We start from the raw sequence: 25,814 nt of genomic DNA, 5'->3' as shown, positions 1-25,814 counted from the left end.
AGTTTATCAATGGCTGCCAGAACTTCTTCCTTGTCTACCACTATCTTAGCTAGTTCCTCGGATTCACCTCCTAAGAAGCTTGGTTCAGGTGCAGGAATGTTCCTCACCTCCTCTTGGGTGAAGACAGATGCAAAGAATTCATTCAGCTTCTCTGCAATCTCCCTGCCATCTTTTAGCACACCCTTTGTTCCTTTGTCATCTAACGGGCCTACCGCTTCCCTTGCTGGCTTCCTGCTTTTGATGTACTTGAAGAACTGTTTGTTGCTGATCTTGATGTTCGCAGCCATGCGTTCCTCATAATCCTTTTTTGCCTCCCTTACAGCTAACTTGCTTCTCTTTTGCCACCATTTGTGTTCCCTCTCATATTCTTCATCAGTCAAACTGGACTTCCATTTTCTAAAAGACATTTTCTTTTTTCTGATAATTTCCTCAACCATGGTGGCTTTCTTTTGGACTGGGTGCTGCCTTTTCTAACCTGTGGAACACATTCCAGCTGAGCTTTTATTACTGTGTTTTTAAATAACCTCCAAGCATCTTGGACATTTTTGACTCTCTTGATTTTCCCTTTCAGCTTCCTGCGCACTATCCCCCTTATCTTTGAGAAATTTCCCTTTCTGAAGGCGAATGTAACTACATTAGTAGTTGTCACTTGTTCGCATGCTGAGATACTGAATCTGACAGCATTGTGGTCACTGTTCCCTATCGGCTCAACAACACTGACTTCCTGCACCAGGTCCTGGGTCCCACATAGAATTAGATCTAGGATCACCTCTCCCCTGGTTGGTTCCACAACCATCTGCTCTAAGCCACAGTCATTTAGCATATCCAGGAATGCTCTCTCCTTACTATGACCTGAACATGCATTTTTCCAGTTTATATGGGGATAGTTAAAATCACCCATTACCACTACATTTTTCTTTTGTTGGCCTCTCTAATTTCTTTTTCCATCTCAGAATCCTCTTGTGCACTTTGGTCAGGGGGACGATAATATATTCCTAATATTAAACTGTCCTTCACACCTGGTATTGATATCCACAGTGATTCTGTAGGGGAACCAGCTCCCCTTGCATTGTCTATTTTATGTGATACTATGCTCTCTTTGATGTAAAGGGCAACTCCACCCCCAATGTGCCCTGTCCTATCCTTCCTATAGAGCCTGTAGCCTGGTATAACAGCATCCCACTGGTTCTCCTCATTCCACCATGTCTCTGTAATGCCCACTATATCAAAGTCCTCCTTCAAAACTCTGTACTCTAGCTCCCCCATTTTAGGTCGAATGCTTCTACTATTAGCATAGAGACACCTGTATACCCTGTCTCTGTCCTTAACCTGGGATTTATGTGCTTTACCCTCAAGTCTTTTGCATACACTATCCCTTGTCACATGCACATTGCTATGTTCCTTGCTTGTATGTGGTTGATTTAGAAAAACCTCCCTCTCTGTCTGCATCCCCATAGATACTGTATTCCGAACCGAAGTCACCTCAGCTCCTGTCGGCTTTCCCCCAGTGATCAGTTTAAAAGCTGTTCTGCCACCTTTTTAATGTTGAGCGCCAGCAGCCTGGTTCCTCTTTGGTTAAGATGAAGCCCGTCCCGTTTGTACAGGCCTGCCTTGTCCCAAAAGGTTCCCCAGTTCCTGACAAATCTGAAACCCTCTGCCTTACACCACCTTCTCATCCATGCATTGAGACCCTGTATCTCCGCTTGCCTAGCTCGCCCTGCGCGTGGAACGGGTAGCATTTCTGAGAATGCCACCTTGGAGGTCCTGGACTTCAACCTGTTTCCTAGCAGCCTAAATTTAGCTTCCAGAACCCCCGGCTACATTTCCCAATGTCGTTGGTGCCAATATGGACCACAACTGCTGACTCCACCCCAGCACTGTCTAAAAGCCTATCTAGACGAAGTGTGACATCCGCAACCTTCGCACCAGGCAGGCAAGTCACCATGCGGTCATCACGCCTCTCACAAACCCAACTCTCTACATTTCTAATGATCGAATCACCCACTACAAGGAGCCCCCCACCTCCCCGAGGGGTATCCTCAGTGTGAGAGGATAGCTGATCACCAGTTAAGGAAGGGATCCCATCTAAGGGAGCACCTTCCCCCACCTCAGACTGGCACTCTCCGTCCCCAAGACCTTCATTCTCCATGACATCTGAAGAGATGTCACCTTGGGAGTGGGACCCGGCTGTTAAGTCCCTGAAAGCCTCGTCTGTTACCCTCTCTGCCTCTTTCAGCTTCTCCAGGTCTGCCACCTTGGCTTCAAGAGAACACACACGTTCCTTGAGTGCCAGGAGCTCATTTCAGCGAGGGCACACCCACGACTTCTGTCCTAGTGGCAGATAGTCATACATGTGACACTCAGTGCAAAACACTGGAAAGCCCCCATCCCCCTGCTGGCTTTCTGCCTTCATATCTGATTTGAAACTCAATGAAAAAATATATCGTATGGGGTAATTCATATTGTATACTTCATTTTAAATGCAGTTCAATGGGTGGAAAGATGGCATAGAAATGTTTTGAATTAAAAAAATTAAAATATTTCAGCAAACTTATACCATCATGTAAATTCAGCAAAAAGGTCAGCAATAACATCTCTAACATATACGCCCTGCACATTTCAGCTATCATGTTCCAGAGATGGTAAGTTTACATACAGCCCATTACTACACTTCAGATAGCAAGACCAAATAGGTACGATTAACCACAGATTAGGTTTAAAGCATTCAAAATGTTTAAAAGTTTAAATAAATAAAGTTTAGTATACTTGGAGCTTATCCTAACTGGTGTTTCATTAGTTTTTCTTGAAGGTGTAAGTTCAAGAAACGTTCAGTATGAGGGCTAGATGGAATCCCTATGTAAAAGTTTAGTTCTGCTTTACATATGACTTCTTGGCCAGAAGCCATGGAAAATAGTAAGAGAGTTTATTCCTCCTGTCCTAAGTAATCTATATTTTTCTCCTCCCACCCATGTAGGTGACTTTACTGTCCCTTCCTGTCTCAAATGAAGGGTTTACATTCTAGCAATTTCACTGTTTTCCTCTATGTTCCTTTTGGGTATGCTAAGAAGTTGAAAGGTAATAAATCATTATCCTGCTTTGTCTAGAGTCATTGGCATAGCTTGAGTGCTCTGTGTTCAGACTTGATGGCTCCTTTTTCAACCTCCCTCCCTTTTCTTCCAGCTACTAATTTCCAGCTGGGTTCCTACTCATAGCAGAGTATAGACCAATTGACTGAAACACAAGGCTGAATTCTTGGATGAAGGGCATTTCTCCACTGATACAATCAGCAAAATAAATTATACAAAACATCCACAAGGACAGTTAAGAAGGAACAAGGGAAGAGTTTTGATATTGTTATAATGTTAGAACTCTTATCTTCCTTTACAAGAGGTTAAGGCTGAAAGAATATACATGCTTATTTGGAAATAAGTCCCACTGAACTCAGTGAGAGTTAGTTCTCAAGAAACATGCATAAATTCAACATTTGTAATTGTTTATCCCCACATCCCATAATGACGGCAACAGACACAGTGCATGGGTTAAACTAGAATACTTTAATCAGGTCTGAACTTTGGAATGGTGTGAACACAACAAATCCTTCTGTGACTTGTTGTTCAGAGGCATACCCTCTTCAGAATACAAAGTTCCAATATAGCTATCATGACTAACATGATTATTTATTTACACTCAGAATGTTCTGTGAATCTCACAAGACAATCATGACACTGAAGTCCTTCACCAGTCAGTTAGCTCACTAGATTTCTCACACTGTCATGTCTGAACTGTTTGTTCTGAAGGTTAGGGATTTTTATGTTTCAAAATGCATGATATTTCACTGTAAAGAAAAGGTGACATTCATCCACTTTCTACATTAATTACAAGGATGTATTCGTTGTGGGCCTTGGAGGCCTTGTGGCCCTCAAACACTACTTCCTGTGAAAAGTGACAATCAGCTGGCTTAATTGTGTTTTCAAATGCTTTGAATATGTTTGTTGATGAAACCTTTTTAATCCCAGACTTTAGAAAAAGAACATGTCAAAACTAACTGTATAAAATAATTCACCTCTGCTTTTTTGTTTTGTTTTGGCTTTTGGGTTATGTTACAAGCTGCCTATATGGAAAGTACCGCAGAAAGTGACTTTTCAATTTACAGTTTACTCTTTTCCAGTGCTAGCTGGTGTTGGCAGATCCTGTAATATCCTCTAGAATTCAAATAGAAATAATGGCAAAAAACTATATACTCTTGTAATAAAAAAAGAGACATGATAGCATTTGCAAAATTATGGATGTTGTTGAGAAGGAACACCAAGATTTTTTCTCCCTGTCACATAATTCTTGAACTCCAGATGAAATTGACTGCCAGTGAATTCAGAATAGACAAAAGTAAGCTCTTTGTCATAGAATTAATATAATTTACTTCTGAAATTCATCACATGAAGATGTGGTTATAATCAGTAGGATGATTTTAAGAATGAGATTAAAATGGAAGACTGATATATCAACAGCTATTAGCCATGATAGCTAAATGAATCTCCGCATGCAAAGGAAGTGTGATTCTGAATACTAGTTGTGATCATGAGGGGAAACAGTCTCTTCCCTTCATGTTCTGCTGGTAGGCTTCCAAACAGGATGTCGGACCCTTGGTATGATCCAAAAGGTTCTTTTTGTATAGTATTATTAAACTTATCACAAAACAGCAAGATGTTGTTACTTCAGACCAAACTTCATTAAAGAATCTAGATTTTATTTGTAATATTGTAAAAATGCATTCCAGTCCAGAGCTGGGGAGCATTCCCCATTTTTACTTTTCACTGTAGGAGCAAAACTTTACAAAGAGCGGTGAATGAAGATAGCTCTACAGATCAGATATATCTGTTCAATGACACTCTCTTTCGTACACCCTAAATGCAATGTAATGAAATATTGGTTAACCACTTTATTGCTTAATTTTGAGGCAAAATAATAAAGGACATTAGTAATCTGTCCAACAGATCTTGTCACAGAAAAAAGGAAATGTGTCAGATGATGCCTTTTAAAAAGGCTTTCCACCTAACTCTTTTAGACTAGTTCAGTGCTACTTCGAAATGTTGGCACTGTCTCTTTGGAGCATTCTAGAGGGGGCAGTAACCTGAATTTTCCCACAGTAGTTTAAATTCAAATTAACATTAGCAAGTTGGAACTCTGAAGAGAGGAGGCAAATGTGGCAGGACATTGCAACTGTAGAAGAAAACTGCTTCTGTTTAGGGTGGGAGACCTGCAAGTCGATCTACTTTTCTTGTATTTTTTCTCCCAGTTTCAAGTATCTGCATATTGGAAATCTCCAATATGCAAAACTCCAATATGCAAAACAGCAGCAGGCTGAGGAAGTCAAGCCTCCTCCTTCCATATACCCACTGCATTCCAGAGATGGAAGGAGCTGAGCACACTGTCTTAAAATAATAAGCAGTCAGCAGACATGAGAATAGAAGTTCTGAACTGCAGTATCAATGCCTCAAGCTCTCTGGCTCTTGCTGGTTTTGCAGAATTATCCTGCAGGCAAAACCAAGGCATGAATAAGAATGCACAGTACTAGCCAGTGTAAGGTTGGGATAGAGCCATTAAGTCCATTAGGTCAATGCGCTGCATTTTAGAACAGACCAGAAGCTCTTATGATAGAATCAATCAATAAGGCACATTATAAAATCCCAGTGCAGGCTGTTTTCAGAGAAATCCTTTAAAGTTGTAGTCCAGATGCTATGAAGGGGAAATATAATGTTAATCTTCTGCTCTTATCCTCTGAACTACACTGGAGGCTGCATCACACTTTAAGATTTCATATCTCTTACAGGGCAGTAAACCTGTAATTGCTATTTAGTGTTCACTTTGAGGGGAGCTAGATTCAATTACAGCATTCTGGTAAGTGTAACAGACACATATACATGTAAATAGATTAACATATAACTAATACACACACAGACACACACATTTACAAACTACAGTTTTACATGACAAGGTTTTAGGGGTTTTTACAGATGCATTTTAAAAATAGAATCTAGAGGGCACATTTTGGATAGAGTAGAATCTGATATCTCTGTAGGAAGATTTTTTGATTGCTAAAACTAATAATAGTAGAGTACATTTTTCAAAAATGCATAAATTAAATGTTCTTGTGTTAGTTTTTGCCACTTCACTAATTCTTCTAGTTCTTCATACATTACAATTTATCTGAGGACAGGTTTTGGTTTATGACTAATTCTGAATAAAATGCATCCATCTAGGCAGTTATTAATTAGATTTTCCTGGAATAATGTCCTGATAAAACCCACTGAAATAAGAGGTTTCGTTAACGTTGAGGAGAGGAATCCCACTAATACTAATTTTGACATCTTATGTATGGTTCTTTATTTTGCTTTATTTTAAAGTATTGTTCCCAGCATTACCTTTTAGTATAGGGTTGATTGTGAATATTGAACTTATACTTACTGGCTTAACCAACCATTCTTCAGAAAAGGAAGCACCAACTTCTGACAGTTGCTCCTTTCCTTGGCAGACTCCACTGTTGCACCCTGTGTTGTGATTCCCAGGAACACAATTTGAGGGTTGGCACAGAGAGTTGCAGCAGAAAGAGGAAAAAGGCCTATTCTGCTCCAAAAGTCTACTCTGGGAACATTTCCGACTAAACAGAATACCCACATTACTGTAAGGAGCAATCCTCAACAGAGTTAACACTTTTCCAAGTCAGTGGGTGCAATTCTGCTGAGCATTGCACTGTTAGACCTCTAAGATATTAATGATAAAAGGTGAAAAAAGCAAGTGTGGGATAGTGGTTAGAATGTTGGACTAGGATCTGTGAGACCCAAGTTCAAATCCTCAATGTCCCATGGAAGCTTGGGCCAGTTATGCCCTCTCAGCCTAACCTACTTCTCTAGATAGTTGTGAGAATACTATAAAGGAGAGAGGAACGATGTAAGCCACTCTGGGTCCATATTGGAGAGAATGATGGGGTATAACTTAACTTAAACTTAGATTTGGGTTTTAAATTGTAAATGTATTAGGAGTTTTACTGCTGCTTTTAAATGCTATTTAATACATTGTTTTTTAAATGTTGTACACCGCCCAGAGCCCCCAGGGGATGGGGCGGTATAAAAATCGAACAAAATAAATAAAATAAAATAAATAAATTAAGTAGATAAATCCAGTATACTTTATATATGGTGTTCTTCAGACATTTTCAAGCAAGGTCATCAAAGAATGGAACAAAATAATGTTGAGGGTTGGGGGGGGGCGGCAAGCAAAGAACCAGTTATTTGCTTTCATATGATGTTTGGATTGGATCTTAGGGGTGTGCGGGAGGGCAGACAGAATCTTTGTCTGGCAGTCTGTGGTGGCTCTCGGCAGACCCAACTCTCAGAACCCCTATAGTGGTATGTTTTTGTATCTCTAATGAGATTTTTTGCTTTTATAAGTGCGGCAGCTTATTGGACTAGGAAATGATATCAGATGTTATTCCTCACACCAGTTCTGAGAGTACTACAACATATCAGCTCTTCTACTCTGCAGCAGTCAATGCATCATCTGGGAATCTTTTGTTTTCCAGTGGTAGCTTGAAATCAAATGGGTTTTTTTTATTTTAGTTTGCAGAGGACAAAAACCTTCTTTCTCTTTCCTTTCTACCTCTACTTTACTTGCATTCAACAGGAACATGTTTACAGTCTAGTCCAAACATAGCAGGTCCATCAAACAATGCCTGAAGTTGTGACACTTTGCAGATGAGAGGTTTAGCATGGAAGTGTAGCGGGCCAAGATCGCCCCTTGAAGCATTTCTCGTTCTCCTCTACTGAAAGAAGGGGAAGCCCAGGCTCCTCAGCTCCCTGCTGTTAACACCCTATTAGGAAACATATTTTAGCATTTTACATGATGAATCAACTGTCACTCATGACTACCATGCCAAGAGTAATTAAAATTAAATCAGCTCAGCAATAGCCAACTGTGTATATTTATGAGCTGCTCTCACTGGACCTCTAATAGTGTTTGCCATATTCCTGCAAGTCCAAAAGCCAATTCTTAAATGCTTGCTTATTTTAAAAACACATCACTACTCCTCTCTTATTTTTATGCCATAACTCTACAGAAAGAATTTCTTCTTTCGCCATAAAGAAGGAAGTCCAAATAAGAGTTAAAGAAAACATCTTAATGCATTATCATACCTGTAGAGCACAATTGTAAGCCCTGACTCTGAACAGCTTTGGATACTGAATTACTGTTCAATTCTAAGCAATAATTTTTCTTAGAATTGCAAACCTCCAAGTGGGCCCTGGCATTCTTCCAGAATGGCAGCCAATCTCCAAGTGATGGGGATTTCTAGTCCTATGCCAGTGTACATCAATTTAACTTTAACATGTAACTCAGCTGCTGATGGGTAACACAGTCAATATCTGCAGCCTCCCAGCTTACTCTCCATAACATTACATCAGCATAACATTACATCACTACCTGGCTTAACTGGGGGAACACTTCATAGACATCATACTGCCCTGTCTAGCTTCCCATCATGCCTCCAAACTATGCTGCTGCATAGATACCTATTCAGTCTACAGCCAGTCATAGCTCTCCTAAGCAATCATCCCAGCCAGACCACCCCTATTTTAGATAACAAGAGGTGCAGCATCCCCCTAATCTTTGGCCGCAAGGCCACGCTGGGGGTCGGGTCGGCGTACATGATGCCGACCCCAACCCCCCCGGAACCGTTCGCACGAACGGTCCCGGTAACGACCGGGAAGACGGCGCCGCACTGTACCGTCGCCCGATCGACTTACCATCCCTGCGACCGTCTGGCATGTCGCCGAGGCCAGGGGACACGCCCCCCTGCCCTGCGTGACCGCTCCGGAGTCGCAGGGCGGGGGGCGTGTCCCCAGGCCTCAGTGATGCCCGGACAATCGCAGGGATGGTAAATCTATTGGGCAAGGGGGGAGGGATGGCGCCTTCCAGCCACTGCCATTTGCATGGCAGCGGCTGGGAGCCACCATTTTCCAAAAACCTCGCTCGGGGAGCGAGGTGGGAAAATGGTGGCTTCACGCCACTGGGGAGGAGTGAGGGCGGTGCGGCTGCGAAGCAGCTGCGCTCCCCATGCGAACAGCTCCCTCGGGATGGCGTTTTTGCTGTCCCCAGGGCACTGTAAAAGGCCCGTGCGGAAAGGGCCTTATACTGTGCACACACAGAGCACACACACATAAAGACTTCAGTGATGAGCAAGCGAGAGAAAGGACATCTATATATATAAAAAGCTAACAGTGTTTTTGTTGATGACAGTATATCTCAGTAACTGCTGGGCCAATTCCTCTGAAAATTCCCAGCCACTATAGTCAGCCAGGCGAGAGTGTTTTTAGATCTTCACATACCTGAAATTTCACACCTGGCCCAGGTAAAACGCCTTTTTTCTGGCGCTCCCTGGTGAAGGACATGCAGCTGCCTGTGTGTAACTGTCACCCTTAGAATGTTCGTGCTGCTTAGAATGTTCACTCAGATGGCCAGTTATGAGCAGTGAAAACAGTACATAGGCAGTAACTCGAGTGGAAGTGAAACATACACACACAAACACACGAGAGGGAGGGGTGGCATGCAAGGGAAGAGAGGGAGGGAGAGGAAAGGGACGAGTGGGATGCACGCAAGGGAAGAGAAGTGAGAGAGGGGAGACAGTGAGGGGTGGCATGCAAGGGAGCGGAAGCAGGGGGCCCAGCATCTTGATATGACCCACCCACCCTAGCGGAGGAAAAGGGAAGGGAAGGAGGGGGAGGGGTGGCATGCAAGGGAAGAGAAGTGAGGGAGGGAAGAGAGTGACGGGTGACATGCAAGGGACGAGAGGGTGGGGCCAGGCTCCCTAGATTCCCTGAATACTGCGGTTACAGTTAAGAAAACCAGGCATGCATTACTCAGGCACTCCATTCCCCTCCCCCCCCAAGGAATGCGGGCACACACATCACTGACAACGCTGAGTATCAGGCTACATGTTTGCATGAGCATGTACTGCTGGCCTCTGCAATTGATTTGCTGCTACTGTTCCTTTCCCATTTCACCACAATAAGCCACAGCAACACGTGGCCAGGCCACGCTAGTTTTGTATAAACAGTCAAGATGAGAATAACTCCATTATGGTGTATTACTAAGGCCCTTTCCGCAAGGGCCAAAAACGACGGCCTGGGGGCGGTAAAAACGCCACCCCCAGGCCGCCGTTCGCACAGGCGGCGCTGCTGCAACGCAGCAGCGCCGACCTGACTGTGCTTCCCCCCCCCAGGGAGGCGTCAGGCCGCCTTAAACAACAACCCTTTAAAGGGTTGTTGTTGGGGGGAAAGCGTCTTCCCGGCGGCGCGGTGCTAACCGCGCCGCCGGGAATGACGCTATTTGGCCCTGGCTCGTCCACTCACCTTATGTCGTGCCTGCTGGCCGTCGAAGCCCTGCCCACGCTGTCCTCCGACCCCTGGAGGTCGGAGGGCAGCATGGGCGGGGCTTCGACGGCCAGCAGGCGACGACGGGGACAAGGTGAGTGGGACGGGCCAGGGAGAAGAGGCGGCTCCGTGCGGAGCCGCCTGCCGTTTGCCGGCCTCTGCTGCGGCCGCTCGCATGCGTGCATGCGAACGGCCTTCGCCTCCACACCGGCGGAATTCTCACCGGCGTGGAGGCGACAGGGAGGCCGTGAGGAAACGGCCTAACATTTGCTCAGAACTATCAAAGGTCGTTTCCCCACTTACCTTTTTTTAAAATAATTTTTATTGTATCATTTGAGTTTTACAGTTTATAATAATTCCTTCTTCATACATTTTCGGACAATACATTTTCCCCCTTTTCTCCCTCCCCCTGTTTCATCTTCTTCATAGTTTTGTCACACAAACAGCAGTAAGTTCATTCTCTGTAGCCTCTTCTCCCATATTTCTTCATTGACTCGAGTTTCTTTCATCCAGTCCACGTATATTATCCATATCTTCAAAATTTCATTCTGTTTATCTTGCCACGTCTTATTTTTGGTTAATATATCGAAAATATCAAGTGTCACTTGTTCCCAGATATATTCTAGCCATTTCTGAAATGTCCATTTTTTCTTTTCTTTCCAGCCCAAGGCTATTGTTGCATGGGCTGCTTTAATCATTATTTTATACATATAACTATATTTTTATCCACCCTTCTGTCCTCCATTACCCCCATGAACATTAAGTCATTATTTAAATCAATATTAATCTTTACCAGTTTCTCGATATATAACAATACAATTGTCCAAAAAATTTTCACTTCTGCACATTCTATCCACATATGGCTATAATATGCCTCTTGGTCTCCACAGTGCCAGCATTTGGAACTAAGTCCTTTTATCATATATGCTAGTTGTTTTGGTGTTCTGTACCATTTTAATATCACTTTCCTTTCCAACTCCATATATTTCTCAATCTTTATATTTTTCCAACTGTCTATTAATTTTTCAGTATTACTAATATCTAGAAATCCTTCCTTCTCCCATTTTTGATTCAATGTTCTTATCATGAATTCCTTATCATCTACCATATATTTGTATATATGCACCAAAATTTTCCCTTTACATTTTTCATATAGTTCCAGACATTTCGACATTGTACATTCTCCTTTTATCCGTGAAACCTTTATCCTTTCCCAAATGCCTCTCAAAACCAACCAGTTCTCGTTTCCTCCTATCTCTATAAAATTTTGTAATGTCATATCTCCTCCTTCCCTAATCAAATTTGCCATGTTTTGAATTCCTTTTCTTTTCAATATTTTTATCACTTTTTTCCTTCTTTGCCAGCCACACTTCCCAAAGGTGCCCCATCCAGGGTTCCAGGCATCCATTTACCTCTCCATTTCCCCCATATATCTAACAAGACCTTTCTTGGGCCTATTGCTGTTTGATTTCCTTTCTTCAACTCTCTATTAAAAATACCATGGACACCAACTCCTTCGTTTATTTCATTTTCAAACTTAACCCATTTTTCGACATTATCTTCGTTTATACTCATCAGACTTTTAATCTGAAATGCTTCATAGTATTCTTGCATTTTTGGGATCCCCCAGCCTAAATAATTTTTTGTCATATATATGATCTTATTCATAATTCTTGGTTTTTTATTATTGAACACCCAAGCTTTCAGCTTTCTATCCCATTCTTCAAATTGCTTCTTCTTAATTTCCAAAGGAAGAGTTCGAAATAGATAAAACATTTTCGGCATATACACATTTTTAATGCTTTGATTTTTCCTGTGATCGATAAGGTCTTATCCCATTCTTTTATTTGTTTTAATATTTTTTCCACCTTACTTCATAATTTTATTTAAACATCTTCTCCTTTCTATGTGTTATTGTAATACCAAGATATTTGATCTTCTTTTTTTACTAATCCTCTCTCTAGTTGTCTTTTTTCCACATTAACCCCATTATTTCTGTTTTCTCCATGTTAACTTTTAATCCAGAATATTTCTGAAAATCTTCTAGTATTATTTTTAATTCTTTCATTGTATCTGCCGGATGTACCGTTATTACTAAAATATAATCTGCAAATAAATTTAACCTTATTTCTTCATGATTCACTTTATATCGCCCTTGGGGATGGGGTGGTTTATAAATCGAATAAATAAATAAATAAATAAATATCCTTTTATCCTTCCGTTATTAATCCTTTCTGCCAAAAATTCCATTGCCATTATAAATAAATGTGGTGATAGTGGACATCCTTGCTTAACTCCCCTTTCAATATTTACAATTCCTGTCCACCCATCATTAATTCTTATTTTTGCCTTTATAAATCTCTCATATGGTATTTATAAATTGTTTTCCAAACCCAACATTTTCTAAAGTTTGAAATAAATAATTAGGACTAACTGTATCAAACTGTATCTAACTTTATCATTGTATATTTTTCATTTTTGCCATGTTCTGTTGCATTTAATACATTCCTTAATGGGTGACAAATATCACTACCTCTAATAAAGCCATATTGCTCTTGTCCAGTTAACTTTGGAAGGATGTTTTTTAACCTATTTGCAAAAACTTTCGCAAAAATCTTGTAATCTTGGTTTAATAAACTTATTGGCCCATATGAATCTACCTGCTCTGGATTCCATCCTGGTTTTACAATTGTTATTATTTCCTTCTCCCTTCATGTCTCTGGAACCCTCTGTCCTCTTAAAATATGGTTAAACAATATCTGCATCTCTGGAATTAATACTTCTGACATTTCTTTATAATACTCGGCATTAAACCCATCTAATTCTGGGGATTTGTTGTTTTTCAAATCTTTAATAACATTAGCTATTTCCTCTTGCATTTGATCTCTCTCTTCCTGTGTTAAAACCTTTTTTGGCTTCTCATCATATTTTTCATTCTGGGCTTGACTAAATTCTTCAAATTTCTTTCTTATTGCTTTATTTTCTGTTATATATTGATTGCTACCATCTTTTATCCCTCTTATTCTCTGTTTCTCCTTTCTCTTTTTCAAATACTTGGCCAATCTTTTCATTGAATTTATATTCGCTCTTTGAAATTGATTTTTAACCCAGATTTCTTTTTTCCACATCTCAGCTTTATCTAAATTATCTAGCTGCTTGTAACTTGTTTAGTTCATTTTTTTATTACTGTATTATATTTATCCTGAAGTTGGGTCCTTCTAACTTTAATTCCTTCTATTAATTCTTTCCTTTCCCTATTTGTTACTTTATTCCATCGTGCTTCTCTAGCTATACAATAGCCTCGAATTACTGCTTTAGAAGCGTCCCAGAGAATTTCCTCTGTAACTGTTCCTTTATTTTCTAGAAAATTATGTCTTATTTTTTCTTGCAAATCTTTTCTATCTTTCTCATTTTTCCATACTATGTTTTTGTATCTCCATCTATATTGTTTTTCCTCGCCCTCCACCCTGAACGTGGCAACCAATGGGGAATGAAATCCATTCCTTATGCGTTTCTATTTTCTCACTATGGAAATTACTCATATTTTTTACAAAAATATAGTCTATATATGTAAATTTTCTATGTCTATTTGAGAAGTAGGTTGGTTGTTGAGGTTCACCTAGTTCACTATACATATTAGATATGTTCCATTTCTTTAACATTTCATGTCCCCTTAAATCCATATTGCAATCTCCCATATCTCCTGAAAATAATCTCCTGAAAATAATCCTTGAAGTCTTCCAAGTTGTTTTCCCAAGAACTTTTTTTGCTTATTATTTGGGGAATATAAGTTCATTATTGTTATTTGAAATCCATGTAATTTCCCTTTAACAATAATCCAACGACCATTCTGATCTCTAGTTAACTCTTCTAACTGAAAATCCATATTCTCTCGTATTAAAATAGCGACACCATTTCTTTTTACATTACATCTAGATTCATCTATAAATTTCCACCCTGGCACTTTTATTAAATCTCTCTCTTCTCTCTTCTTTTTGTGAGTCTCCTGGAGACAAATAAGTTCTGGATATATTTGTTTAATAAACCTGGCAAGTTTATATCTTTTCAAGTCAGAATTTAGGCTATTTATATTAATTGAGGTTATTTTTATCTTATTACAAGCCAAAAGATTTTTTGTACTCTTGTTTTGTCAAAACTCTGCTGTTATCCCCCCCCCTTCCTCCAACTGGTCTTGTGGAGGCAAACTCCTCCCACCATGTTGGAGAGTTTCTGTTGGCCCTTGCGCACCCCGATGCCTCCTGACATTCAAATACATCATATTTTATGTAGTACATTTCCAGTCATATAAAAAACTTTTCTCCAGCTGTTTAATCACTAATACAGGCCCCTTATGTCAGTTGTTATTATTTTCCCCTTATAATTTTTTCTACTATGTTATTCTTCTTATCGTGTTTTCTGGGCATCCAACCAATATCTATGTTTAGTCTAAATCACAGCTAGTGTTATTTTACCAATTATTTCATTAATATACATAACAAACCAAGTTAGTTTATTAGACATTTTTGTTAGTTTAGTTTTTAAGATGATAATAACAGAGTGAAAAAGTTAATAAAGACATATATAGCTTTAAAAATATGGAAGTAGTCTTTATCTGGCTATTTCTGCTTTCTTCTATTTTCATTTTATTCTTCTCAGCATACCGGCCTTGAATTCTGTTGTCTATGTAATTTCTTCAGCCTCCATGAAAATGCTCTGCTTCTGAGTTAGTTGTATCAGAGTCTGCATTTCTTCCTTCTGTAGAAATGCTTTTGCTTGTTCAGTCTTTTGGGCTCTTAGCTTCCTTTCTTCTTTGAAATGTTTGGATTTCATCAACTTCCACCATTTTCTTTCTTTCTTTTTCAGAACTGACTGCTCAGCCAGTTCACTTTTTGTTTGGGGGGGTCCTTCAGAATCCCATCTTATCTTTCTCTTCTTTAGCTTTTCCCAGGATCTGTTTAGTTTGATCCCTCATCATTTCTGAGTTTTGCCCAAAAGCACTGAAATTCAGTATTACTGACTTTAAAGAAACCTTCATTATCTCCTTTATTTGTTTTCGGAAGGCTGCCAAGTCTCGTTTAGTGACCGGCTTGCATTCTGCATCATGATCTTTCTTTCTGTTTAATCGGCTTTTTAATGAGTTATAAATCACTCACCGGCTCACTCCTGGCATGGATAGATGCCCAGTGTCTACTTTTATCGGGGTTGCAAAGATTTTCCTTTGATCGGGCTATATTTTCATTCTTTGCAGGAATTTTCTTTTTCTTTTGCCAGGAGGATCTCAGCTTGTGACTTACTCTGAGTCACACATGTGCAAAAGCCCCCACTTACCTTTTGTTGCACGCTACTCACAGCAAGTAACGCAGGGTCCCGCTGCACTCCCCACTGTGCCAGTAGCAACAGCACAGCAACCCTGAATCCGCCACTCTCATTCCCCCTCAGTGTGCGGTATTTCTGTTCCTGGATGGAACAGCACCTTTTTAACACCCCACGCTCTGCGCGGGGGAGGGGGGAAGCCCGGGGGTGTGACTGCCGGTTTCAGGACAGAAGCTACAGAGGCTGCCCCCAAACGCTCCCTTCCCTCCCTCTGCCCTTGCGCCCTGCTGCAAAAACGAGGACAGAAAAGAGTTTTTTAAAAGAGAAGACAGGAGGCGCATTCCTGCGGTGGGGAATAAGACTTTGCACTCAAAAGCGGCAATTCAAAGGAGAGCGGTTTGCCTCAGCATTTTTTTAGTGGAAAATCGGCCAAAGATACAAATGGAAAATGGGAGCCAATTGCAGATGCCATGATAATGCTCCCCATACAGGTAAACAATGGAAGGACATTCCCAACCTCAAGCTGTACCTTCTTCAAACATTTCTCCATAATGCTCTGTATATCACCTTAAAGACCTTTCCTCTCTAAATTGTTGGTAGCAATAAGCATTGGGGGAGAGCTTGCTGATATAGTGGTAGTATATCACTGTATGTCACTGTCATGTAACGCTGGTAAACTTGCCACTACAGGTGGAGAAGCACAGTTCAGTATTTCCTTGTTTCTACACTAGTATTTGTATCCCATTTGAAAAAGGTCAGTCTCCTTAACTCTCCTTTTTCAAAGACCTGCACCTTTGTGCTGGAGAGGACCTGGGCAATCTGTCAAAGCTGCCTCTCCCATGTCTGTCAAGGCTGCCTCCCAACTTAGTCTGGGGTGGCTGTTTCTCTCTCTCTCTCTCCCTCTCTTCCTCTCTCCATCTCCCTCTCCCCCTCCCCCCTCTCCCCCTCCCCTCTCTCTCCCTCCCTCCCTGCTGAGCAAGCACAGGATACCAGCTACCAATAACAAGACCACACTTGTGTCAATAGTGCACTGACATCAAGAGTTTAAGACTGGATCATTAGCTGTTTTGGATACCTGATTCACAAGGAAGCTTCTGTCTTTCTGAACAAGCACACATGTACTCTAAATTTATGTTAATGCCCTCTTTCAGGACATGAATAGTAAGTAATCTACAAGGTAATGCAGAACTGTTCTGGAAAAGAAACTTCCTTAATCCAAAGACTGTTTCAGCCAAAACTAAATAAAAATGAAGAGCGTAATAAATTGCTATATTTTTAGACCTTCAATAATAAATCATTGCATTGTAAAACTGGCTATTAAAGTGAAAGATGCTGTGATTCAGGTTGATGTTTCCCTGCCTAATTAAAATCTGTTCATCAATCACAGTAGAAATAAACACACATTTTCCATTGAATGTATCAAAACAGTGTGGGTGGCAGCAATGTTTAAACACAGCTGTTACATTTAGGATCAATGCTGGACAGAGAGATTTGTCTGAAGATTCCTCTGAAAATGTTTTCACGCAGCATATCGTCAGTCTGCTGAGATAACAGATGCCTTGGAGCTTTGGTGAAAGGCAGCCCATAAATATTTAAATTAACTTATAAAGTCTATATATAAAAGTCTTCCTTTTAACATATATTTTCTGAGGGCCACTAGTGCCAATTCTCCTAACAAACAAACAAATGTGAACATCTGAGCATATGGGAAGCAACTTTACTCCAGTAATTCATCTAGCTCCATTTAGTCTCCACTGACTAGAGCTGAATCAAAAAACAGCATTTTGCATATGGTCAGGGCAACTTTTCCCTCCAGATCACCAAAGAGAAACACTAGACATCAAATGCAGATTAAACTGGGGTTTATAAACAGCTGACTGATTTACTGTCCCTTCCCCTTTCGTGAAGGTTCCCTAAGTGGTTAATCAAAAGGTTTGTCAGTGTTTGGGCAGCTGCATACTGGTTCCAAGCTTGGAGCAAGCTAATTTGCATTTGTCATAACCTGCAGACCAAAATGTGTCAAGAGGGGTTTAATGGGGTCACTTATATTTAAGGCGAGGGAGAGAGATATTAACCCACCACTAGCCACCAATTGTAACGGGACGGGTGGCCTACAATCAAGGTTCCCACTAAACTGACCAGTGGGGTTTCCTTTGCCACCCAAAATATCCCAGGCTAGTGTTCAGGGATCTTCCTTTTTTACTCTGCTGCCACCATTAAAGAGAAAGAACTGGGAATCCCCCAAAAAACTGCTGCTGGCTGCCAAACATATAAAGGATCCCACCTCACATTGGCTCATGGTCTGAGGGGAATGTCCTTCAGTATCCCATATACAAAAAATGGAGGAAACTCAAAATTGGCTGGGATTCTAGTCTCTCAGACAGGCACTCTTCCACCTCTCACACACAAACGCAGACTGGCACGAGGGTAACTTGAACACAACAAATTAAATTTATTTTAAAAACAAAAGAAAGGCTTCTTAAATTGGCTCAGAGAGGTACTAATGCTTGATGGTTTCAGAGAGGTTCTTTTCACTTAAAAGTTACAGAGCTTCAGATATTACTTAGGCTTCTCAGACTTAACACACACAAGACACACGCAGGTGTCTCTCAGAAATGACTTGGGTTTAATATACTTTACTTTCCCTCACAGACACACCCTTGAAATTATTTCATCCACTACCCACTGTTTCACACACCCTCAGTCCTGGCCCTGTGAGTTTCGGGCATTACACAGCCTCCTTCTACCACTCCGCACTCACACCAAAACCCTCTCTACCTAGGGAGCAGGAGTGGGGAACCCTCTTTGGATCTCCAGATGTTCAGGAACTACAATTCCCATCAGCCTCTGTCAGCATGGCCAATTGGCCATGCTGGTAGGGGCTGATGGGAATTGTAGTTCCTGAACATCTGGAGAGCCGCAGGTTCCCTACCCCTGACCTAGAGGTTTGGGGGCTTCCCAGACTGGTATGGTACAGGGGCTGGACAGACTCCTAGGTCTGGTCAGTGTCTACTGACAAGCCTCTGGCCGGCACTTCACTCTGCACCAAAAAGCCAGTGCCTTCCTTCCTCTCACAAGCTTCCTTCGCTTGAGGAGAGTCACTAGAATCCTGCCAGCTATCTGAGCTGGGCCAGAATTCCTTTACATCAGAGACAGAGCAGAGAGACTTCACTCCACAGACTCTGCTCTCAACTCAACACAAGCTGTTCTCTTCAGAACTCCCAACTAAGAACTGTCTGACAGGCTCTCTCTCTCTCTCTCTGTCTTTCTGTTTATCTACCAGCATTTTAGCGCCCCCTTACATTGGCCAGGGGCAACAGTGCCTTCCATCGACCAATCACCTTGCTTTTATTTAAAAATATGGGCCTGCTGCCTTACTGTTTCTGTCACCCAGGCCTCTTTAAGCAGGCCTACTTCACACCAGCCCTTCAGGGTGGGGCAAGTCCATTACAAGGGGCTACTCATCAGCACCATCCCTCAGTACTAGTAAGCATGCATGTTCAAAGATACCTAACAGCAAGAGTATTTGCCTTCCCAAGTCGTGGATGTGGAACCCAATAGGTTTTCTCTACCATCCAAGTTTGCTCATTTAATAAATATGAATCACCAAACTCACACTAATCCTGCCAGCCACCAGTTAGAACATAACCTGTCATCCCCATAGATATGTCACCAACACTTCAACTTTGAAATAGATGAATGGAACTTCTCCTTCCAGCCAATTTGAAAAAAACTTGAAAAAGACCACCAACATTCCTACTTAGCCCTGAATCAAAGTGGGGAAATAAAGTGGGGGAATAAAGCAAAAGGATGGCCAGAATAAGTCAGAAGTCTTTCAATTTAAATAGCCCTCCCTTCACTCTATCCTATTGGTCAGGATACCAGTTTGCACCCTAGGCTAACTAACAGCTTGTGTTTTCCTTTTTAAAGGGGGATGAGAGCAAATTGATGGCTTCTGTCTGAAAGGCAGAAAGCATTTCCTCGCGCGAATATTGTCCATCCAACACCCATTTTGTACCAGCTCACATTTTGTATCAGCTCAGAGACATTGTTTCTTTAGATCCTGCAAGTTATGTGTTTTTCTCTCCTTCAAAAAGAATACCAGAACATCTAACCAGTTTTTATTCACAACACTCTTTAACATTAGAAGCAGACCAAGGAAGGGCATATAAACAGAATGGAACGTTCACCATGCCTTTTGCTTACCTGCCTTGATCTCAGTGCTTGGACTGGACAAACATAGGCAGTTCTGCCACCTGCCAGTGCCAAGCACACTCCAAGGTTATCCCCAATCATGCTAGAGCAGCAGGTTGGATTCTGGGACTAGCTTGGAAATACTGCCTACCACTTGAGCAGGGCTGTTAGTCAACTGGACATAGAGACTGCCATTTTATTCCACACTGAACTAGCAAATATCAACCAAATTTGAGATTTCCTTTGGAGAAATTTTGTATTTAGATTCCGAATTCTCAGCCTCTATTTTCTGTTTTCCACACTGTGGTCCTAAGGACACAAGTACAGGCATCCAATGGTTGATATACAATACCCTTTCAGTCACCAGGCAAAAGATTATCATTCTAAATTCCAGTGCGATGATTTGCAGGAAAAACCACAGAAACCTTTACTGCTTCCATTTCATTGTCCTCTCAACCTTTCCCCTAAAAAGCTAAGCTTTGAGAGGGGCTCAGGAAGAAAACAGATCGGGTTGTTCTTGATTCCTTCTGCCTTATTCTACACTATTAAAATGGCATAGTGCATACCAGTCTTTTAACTGCCAATACAGTAAAATGATGAGGGGAAGAGAACAATTCCTGGGGCCAGCTGTAGGATGAAGGCAGGCAGCCCAGGCCAGAGGGTGCTTTGAAGGAAAGCCTCAAAACCTATCCTAGGACATTCTGACTCTAAGCCAGTCTCAGATATGACCCAGAATGAAGATTGGCCCAACACCCAAAGGACCAACATAATGTCATATTCATATCATATTCATATCCATATTTCAGTGCCGCTACTTGCCAGTTCTTGGGGCTGGGCCACCTTATCATTCTGTGTGTTTACATCACTCCACCACTTTACATCACTCCATCAACAGATCTGAATGAGTTCAGGCTGGGATTTGGTATCTTTTCCACAAACTCTTCCACAAAGCCCTCGTGTTCTCTAGCGTGCAGGAATGAAGATCTCACTACTGTTCCTTGGAAAATGACAGTTGTAAACAAACATGGGGGCTTGTCATTGCTGCCTCTTGCCTCTTGCCCAGCCCTGGTCCAAAAACCAGCTGTGTTTGTGCCAGCAACTCTAACTTGCTCTCTCTACTAATTGCATAATATGTTAGTACTGTGTGAACCTGTCTGATATAAGTTACAACATTCCCAACAGATTAACCCAGGTATGAAAAGGCACACACTACTGAAAAAATGGAAAGAACTACAGAATGCCATTCTACAGAATGCCATTTTTAAAAAAATACTTTGGATGTTTTTCCTTGAATGTATATGTTGCTTATTCTTTGATCAAGAGGATCCAATCAGCAATTTAATAGAAATTTAATTGATTATAATTTCTCTTGCTTTTCACAAGCAAATAAAAAAAACTATGTAAAGCATATACACAATCCTAAAGCATCTGATGAAGTACGGTACACTATCATATCTGGAAACTCATTTTACAATAAATGAGAATGGACCTAATACTTTAGGACAGTTATTACCTTTTTACTGACACTAACTGATATAATGATTTTGTCCTTTAATGCAGTTAACCAATTTAAGAATTCAAAATGGTACTATTTTCATTTGATACATACATAATATTTATTTATTTGCATATCGTTGGTATTTATATCCTGCTTCCCCGGTCTAACAGGGCTCATAACAGACACAAAATAATAATAAATTAAAACTTCAAAACTACACCAGTTAAACTCAGTTGCAGTGGTGGGATCCAAAAATTTTAATAACAGGTTCCAATGGTGGTGGGATTCAAACAGTGGCGCTGCCTCACACACGCACCTCCAGTCCCTATTGGGCTGGGAGGTTGCTTTAGTAACCCCTTCTCAGCACTCAGAAAAAATTAGTAACCACTTCTAGAGAAGTGGTGAGAACTGGCTTGATCCCACCTCTGCTCAGTTGTTTATATATCATCATTTAAAAATCTTGCATTAAAAAACCAGCACCCCAGATTGAAATCAAATAATGACCTTACAGAAAAAATAATGTACAGTGGTTAGCAGCAGCCCAGATGATATTGGGAAGGCTGGTAGATGGAGTGACCAGGTGGCAGAGCAACAGAGGAGAGTCCCACAATCTAGGCCAGCATACAATGTTAGCCATATAATGCAACCCAAAGTAGAGTTACACCTTCCTAAGTAAACTGATGTCAATGGGTGCAATTTTGTTTAGAATCACACAGCTGGTAGCTCCTCAAGAGTATTATACATAAAGCTAATTATACATTTTAGCAATGTTTGGAAAATATTTTTCTTTTAAGTTTGTTTTAAACAAGTACATGTCTGATTTGCTGAGAGCAACTGCGCTGAAGAGTCTGCAGCATTTCTATGGCTGCTTCTGCACAGCCCAAAAACAGTGCCCTAGGGATGGTACAAACGTTATTCCTGGGGTGCTGCTCACACAGGGCCAAGCTCACCCCCCCCCCCCCGGCATGAAAATGCTGTGTTCAAAACACTGTTTTCAAAATTTTTGAAAAGCTCTGTCTTCTTGCTGGTGCAGTGCAAAGGGCACCGGCATGAGTGTTGCTTTCAGGCGCTGCCTGTTTGCATGTGTTGTTTACCTTGTATTCCCTCCGAGACTCTGGAGGGAGAAGGGACACGCCCACACTGCCCTCTGACTCCCATGGGTCAGAGGGCAGCATGGGCATGTCACTTCCTTCCTCTGGAGCCTTGGAGGAAAGACAAGGTAAACAATACATGCAGAGTGGCTCTGTGGTGCGCAACAGCTTCAGCACCGCCTGCACGAGACTGTACAAACAGTGTCATACCTCCACCTGCATTAATTATGCCAGAGAACAGCTACTTCTGCCACCGTGCAGAAATGGCCTATGTGTGTGCAGATATCACTATGAACCCTATCCTCAGGTCTCTGGCTAATCGGCAAATTTAGTTATAGGATATGGTGCATCATACCCCCTTCTGTCTCTCATCCAAAATAGGCATGGAGACATAATGTTGAGCTGTGGAGGTTATCTGGGGAATTCAGATTAGCCTGTGTACTCACTCATACGCCAGCTGGGTAACCTTGGGCTAGTCACAGCTTCTCGGAGCTCTCGGAGCCCCACCCACCTCACAGGGTGTTTGTTGTGAGGGGGGAAGGGCAAGGAGATTGTAAGCCCCTTTGAGTCTCCTACAGGAGAGAAAGGGGGGGATATAAATCCAAACTCCTCCTCCTCCTCCTCCTTCTTCTTCTCCATCAGTCAGCAAATCATACATTACAGTGCCATCCTAAGAACATCTTCTCAGAATCCTATTCAGATCTATTAAATGAGACTACCAGTTATTCCCAGAAAAGCAATCTTATACCAAGTTAGTATCCTTAAAAGACAGTAACATCCTGCAAGAAAAACTTTAGATGGCAGAAATCAGAAGTACCGCTCAGCATTTCCTGCCATGTGACCATGCTTCAAGCTTAATGTATACTTCAGTATGTTCTTCTGCAAATAGATAAGAGGGTCATCAATTATGTATTTCTTCCTATGCTTTGTCATCACTGATTAAAACATGTTCCCCCTTTCATTAAAAGCATTATTTCAAAAAAGAAAATTAAAGAAAGTACATCTATTAACATTTATTACTGAAGTTTTAAAATACAGTTTTATTACTGGTGTTTTATGATGAAGTAAGCACCTAGTAACTGGGATATTTTAAAATCCCTGTCTCTCTTCACAGATCACAAAGAAGTACAGAAGTTTGCAGCAAAAGACATCTTTATCATTCTTTTTCAGTAGAAGTCAGTGATAGAAAACTGAGTAGGAGTAGATCTTATATATACTTCACTAAGGCACCCTTCATTCTATTTAATGGTCCTGATTAATGATAACAAGGAACGGAAGAGTAGCCATAGTATACATAAAATGGAATTATGAAACAGTATTTGCCATAAGTGGAAAACATTAAGATATATGATTTTATAGCGGTGTTAAAATGTGAAATAAGCTTCTGTTTTAACTAAAACTACTAACATGAGTAGACTCAAGACAACTGGCCTGGTGCTATTTCATGAAAATATGATTGAATGGGTTTTTATTTACATATCTTACCAGCCCATCCTAAAGATAAACAGATGTTCACATAACTTGGACAAGACTTGCATTTGGTTCAAATGAATAAGCCTTTACTATAAAATTGCTTTATGACCATCAAAAGGTCACACCAAATGCACAACACATGCAAAAATATACATATTACTCGGATTCCACAGTCATCATTGGTAGAACATAGTTTTTTTATATGTTTAATATTGTGTTTTCACATAAAAAACAGACAAAAAACTTTTCAAGAATTCTAAACACTAGTATATGTTACTGACAATAGAACAAGGGTGAAATATTTCATCATGTAAGTTTGGGCAAAATTCTGAGGTTGTCTGAACTGATTTACACAGAACGTGGTCTGCTATAAGAGACACTTTACAACCAGTGTAGGGTAGGTTTGTTGCTATCTCTCATGTGGACGTTCCTCTTGAGATTCTTATGTGCTGAAAGCTTGAAATGTACCAAGTCCCTGTAGTAATAATGTAGTTAAAAACTCAATCAAAATCATTCAAAAATAATTACTTGGAATTATCACAATGTTTATAATTATTATCGCCACCATCATCAAGATGCTGGTGATTCATACTCAGTCAGCAGATTCCATCCAAAAGTTAAAAATGCCCAGGGATAGAATAAGTTAATACAATAACAAACTCCTTTAAAGTTACCCTTTTCTTCCTGCAGAGCTTACCAGCTTTGTTTTGATACGCTGCAAAAATTCTTCCATGTTGCGTGTTGGCCTGTCGGTTCTACTCAGCCTGGGCAAAGTCCCATGCCAGAGCCCCGAGCTGCTTCTAAAGGGCGGTTCCTGCCTCCTGCAGCTGCAGCTAGAGTAGCTGCTTCTGTTGTTGCTGTTGCTGCGCTGCTGCAGCTGCAGCTGCTGCGTGTCCCAATAGACCAGCGTTGCCCCGTTAGCCGCTCTCCCTATTTAGGCAAAGCGCACGCGGCGTGAGAGGGACAGAGCAGGGCAGAGTTTGGGCGATCCCACAGGCCAGCTCAGCTCCACCACCAATAGCACAGGCTCTCAGGCAGGCTGACGTAACCCAGGCAGTTGCTGCAACCATGGACAGCGCCCAAAAGTGAGGGCGAGCAGCGAGGATGCGGAGATCTGCAGCAGAGGACGGCTCTCCCCACCCCCACCACGCGCGCCTAGAAGACGGCGTGGAGTTCATGTAACAGACTGGCAGTAGTGTCCAGCAAATGGGGGAGCTATCAGGACAGGAAAGGGAACTGTAATATACTGTTTGGTGCGTGTGCTCTAGAGGAATGATAGATCCCGCTGAGAATAGGAATTCCACAGAAGTGTGGGCGTTTTGTCCCTCTGATACACGTGTTGCTTCTCTAATGAAAATATAAGGTGAACTCTTACCAGCAAAAGCTATTGCTATTTTAAAAATACAAGACGCATTTTTGTTTGTGTTGTGAAGCCTGCTATGAGGAAGCATATACAGGCATACCCTGGTAAACTTTCATTTTCGTTCCTCTTTCCACACTCCACTTTGCTCCCTTCTTTCATGAAATGCCTTCATTCATCTCCCACCTTTTAATCCCCCCCCCCCCTCTTATTTGTCAATCTTGATGTCGGCTCCTCATCCCTATCCTGACTGGCAATTTAAGATTATTTAATAGCAGTATAGCAGCAAACCCTTGTTAATATTATGAACAGGGGAGTGGGGGGTAATATTTCCCCATGATCTATCAAAGCACTAAAAGGATGTTCCCCTAATATTTATTTTTATATTTATTTACATCATTTTTGTCTGCCTTTCTCACTGGGATTCAAGGCAGATTAAACAGAGTCAGTCAATACAATCAACA

The 25,814-nt window shown here is 41.2% G+C and overlaps 1 protein-coding gene across 1 annotated transcript in view; it reads right to left on the bottom strand.

The window, feature by feature from the left end:
* Window positions 1-24,759, bottom strand: part of PRUNE2 (prune homolog 2 with BCH domain) — a 164,394-nt gene extending 139,635 nt beyond the window's left edge. Inside the window, exon 1 of the mRNA XM_048504375.1 lies at window positions 24,688-24,759. Coding sequence (XP_048360332.1) covers window positions 24,688-24,723 — 36 coding nt within the window. The 5' untranslated portion in view covers window positions 24,724-24,759. The remainder of the gene's footprint in view (window positions 1-24,687) is intronic.
* Window positions 24,760-25,814: the final 1,055 nt, after the last annotated feature.

This window comes from Sphaerodactylus townsendi, linkage group LG07 (genome assembly GCF_021028975.2).
Source record: "Sphaerodactylus townsendi isolate TG3544 linkage group LG07, MPM_Stown_v2.3, whole genome shotgun sequence".
Taxonomy (NCBI): Eukaryota; Metazoa; Chordata; class Lepidosauria; order Squamata; family Sphaerodactylidae; genus Sphaerodactylus; species Sphaerodactylus townsendi.
Note: the sequence above shows the minus strand (reverse complement) of the source record. Positions and strands in the feature narration are given on the sequence as shown.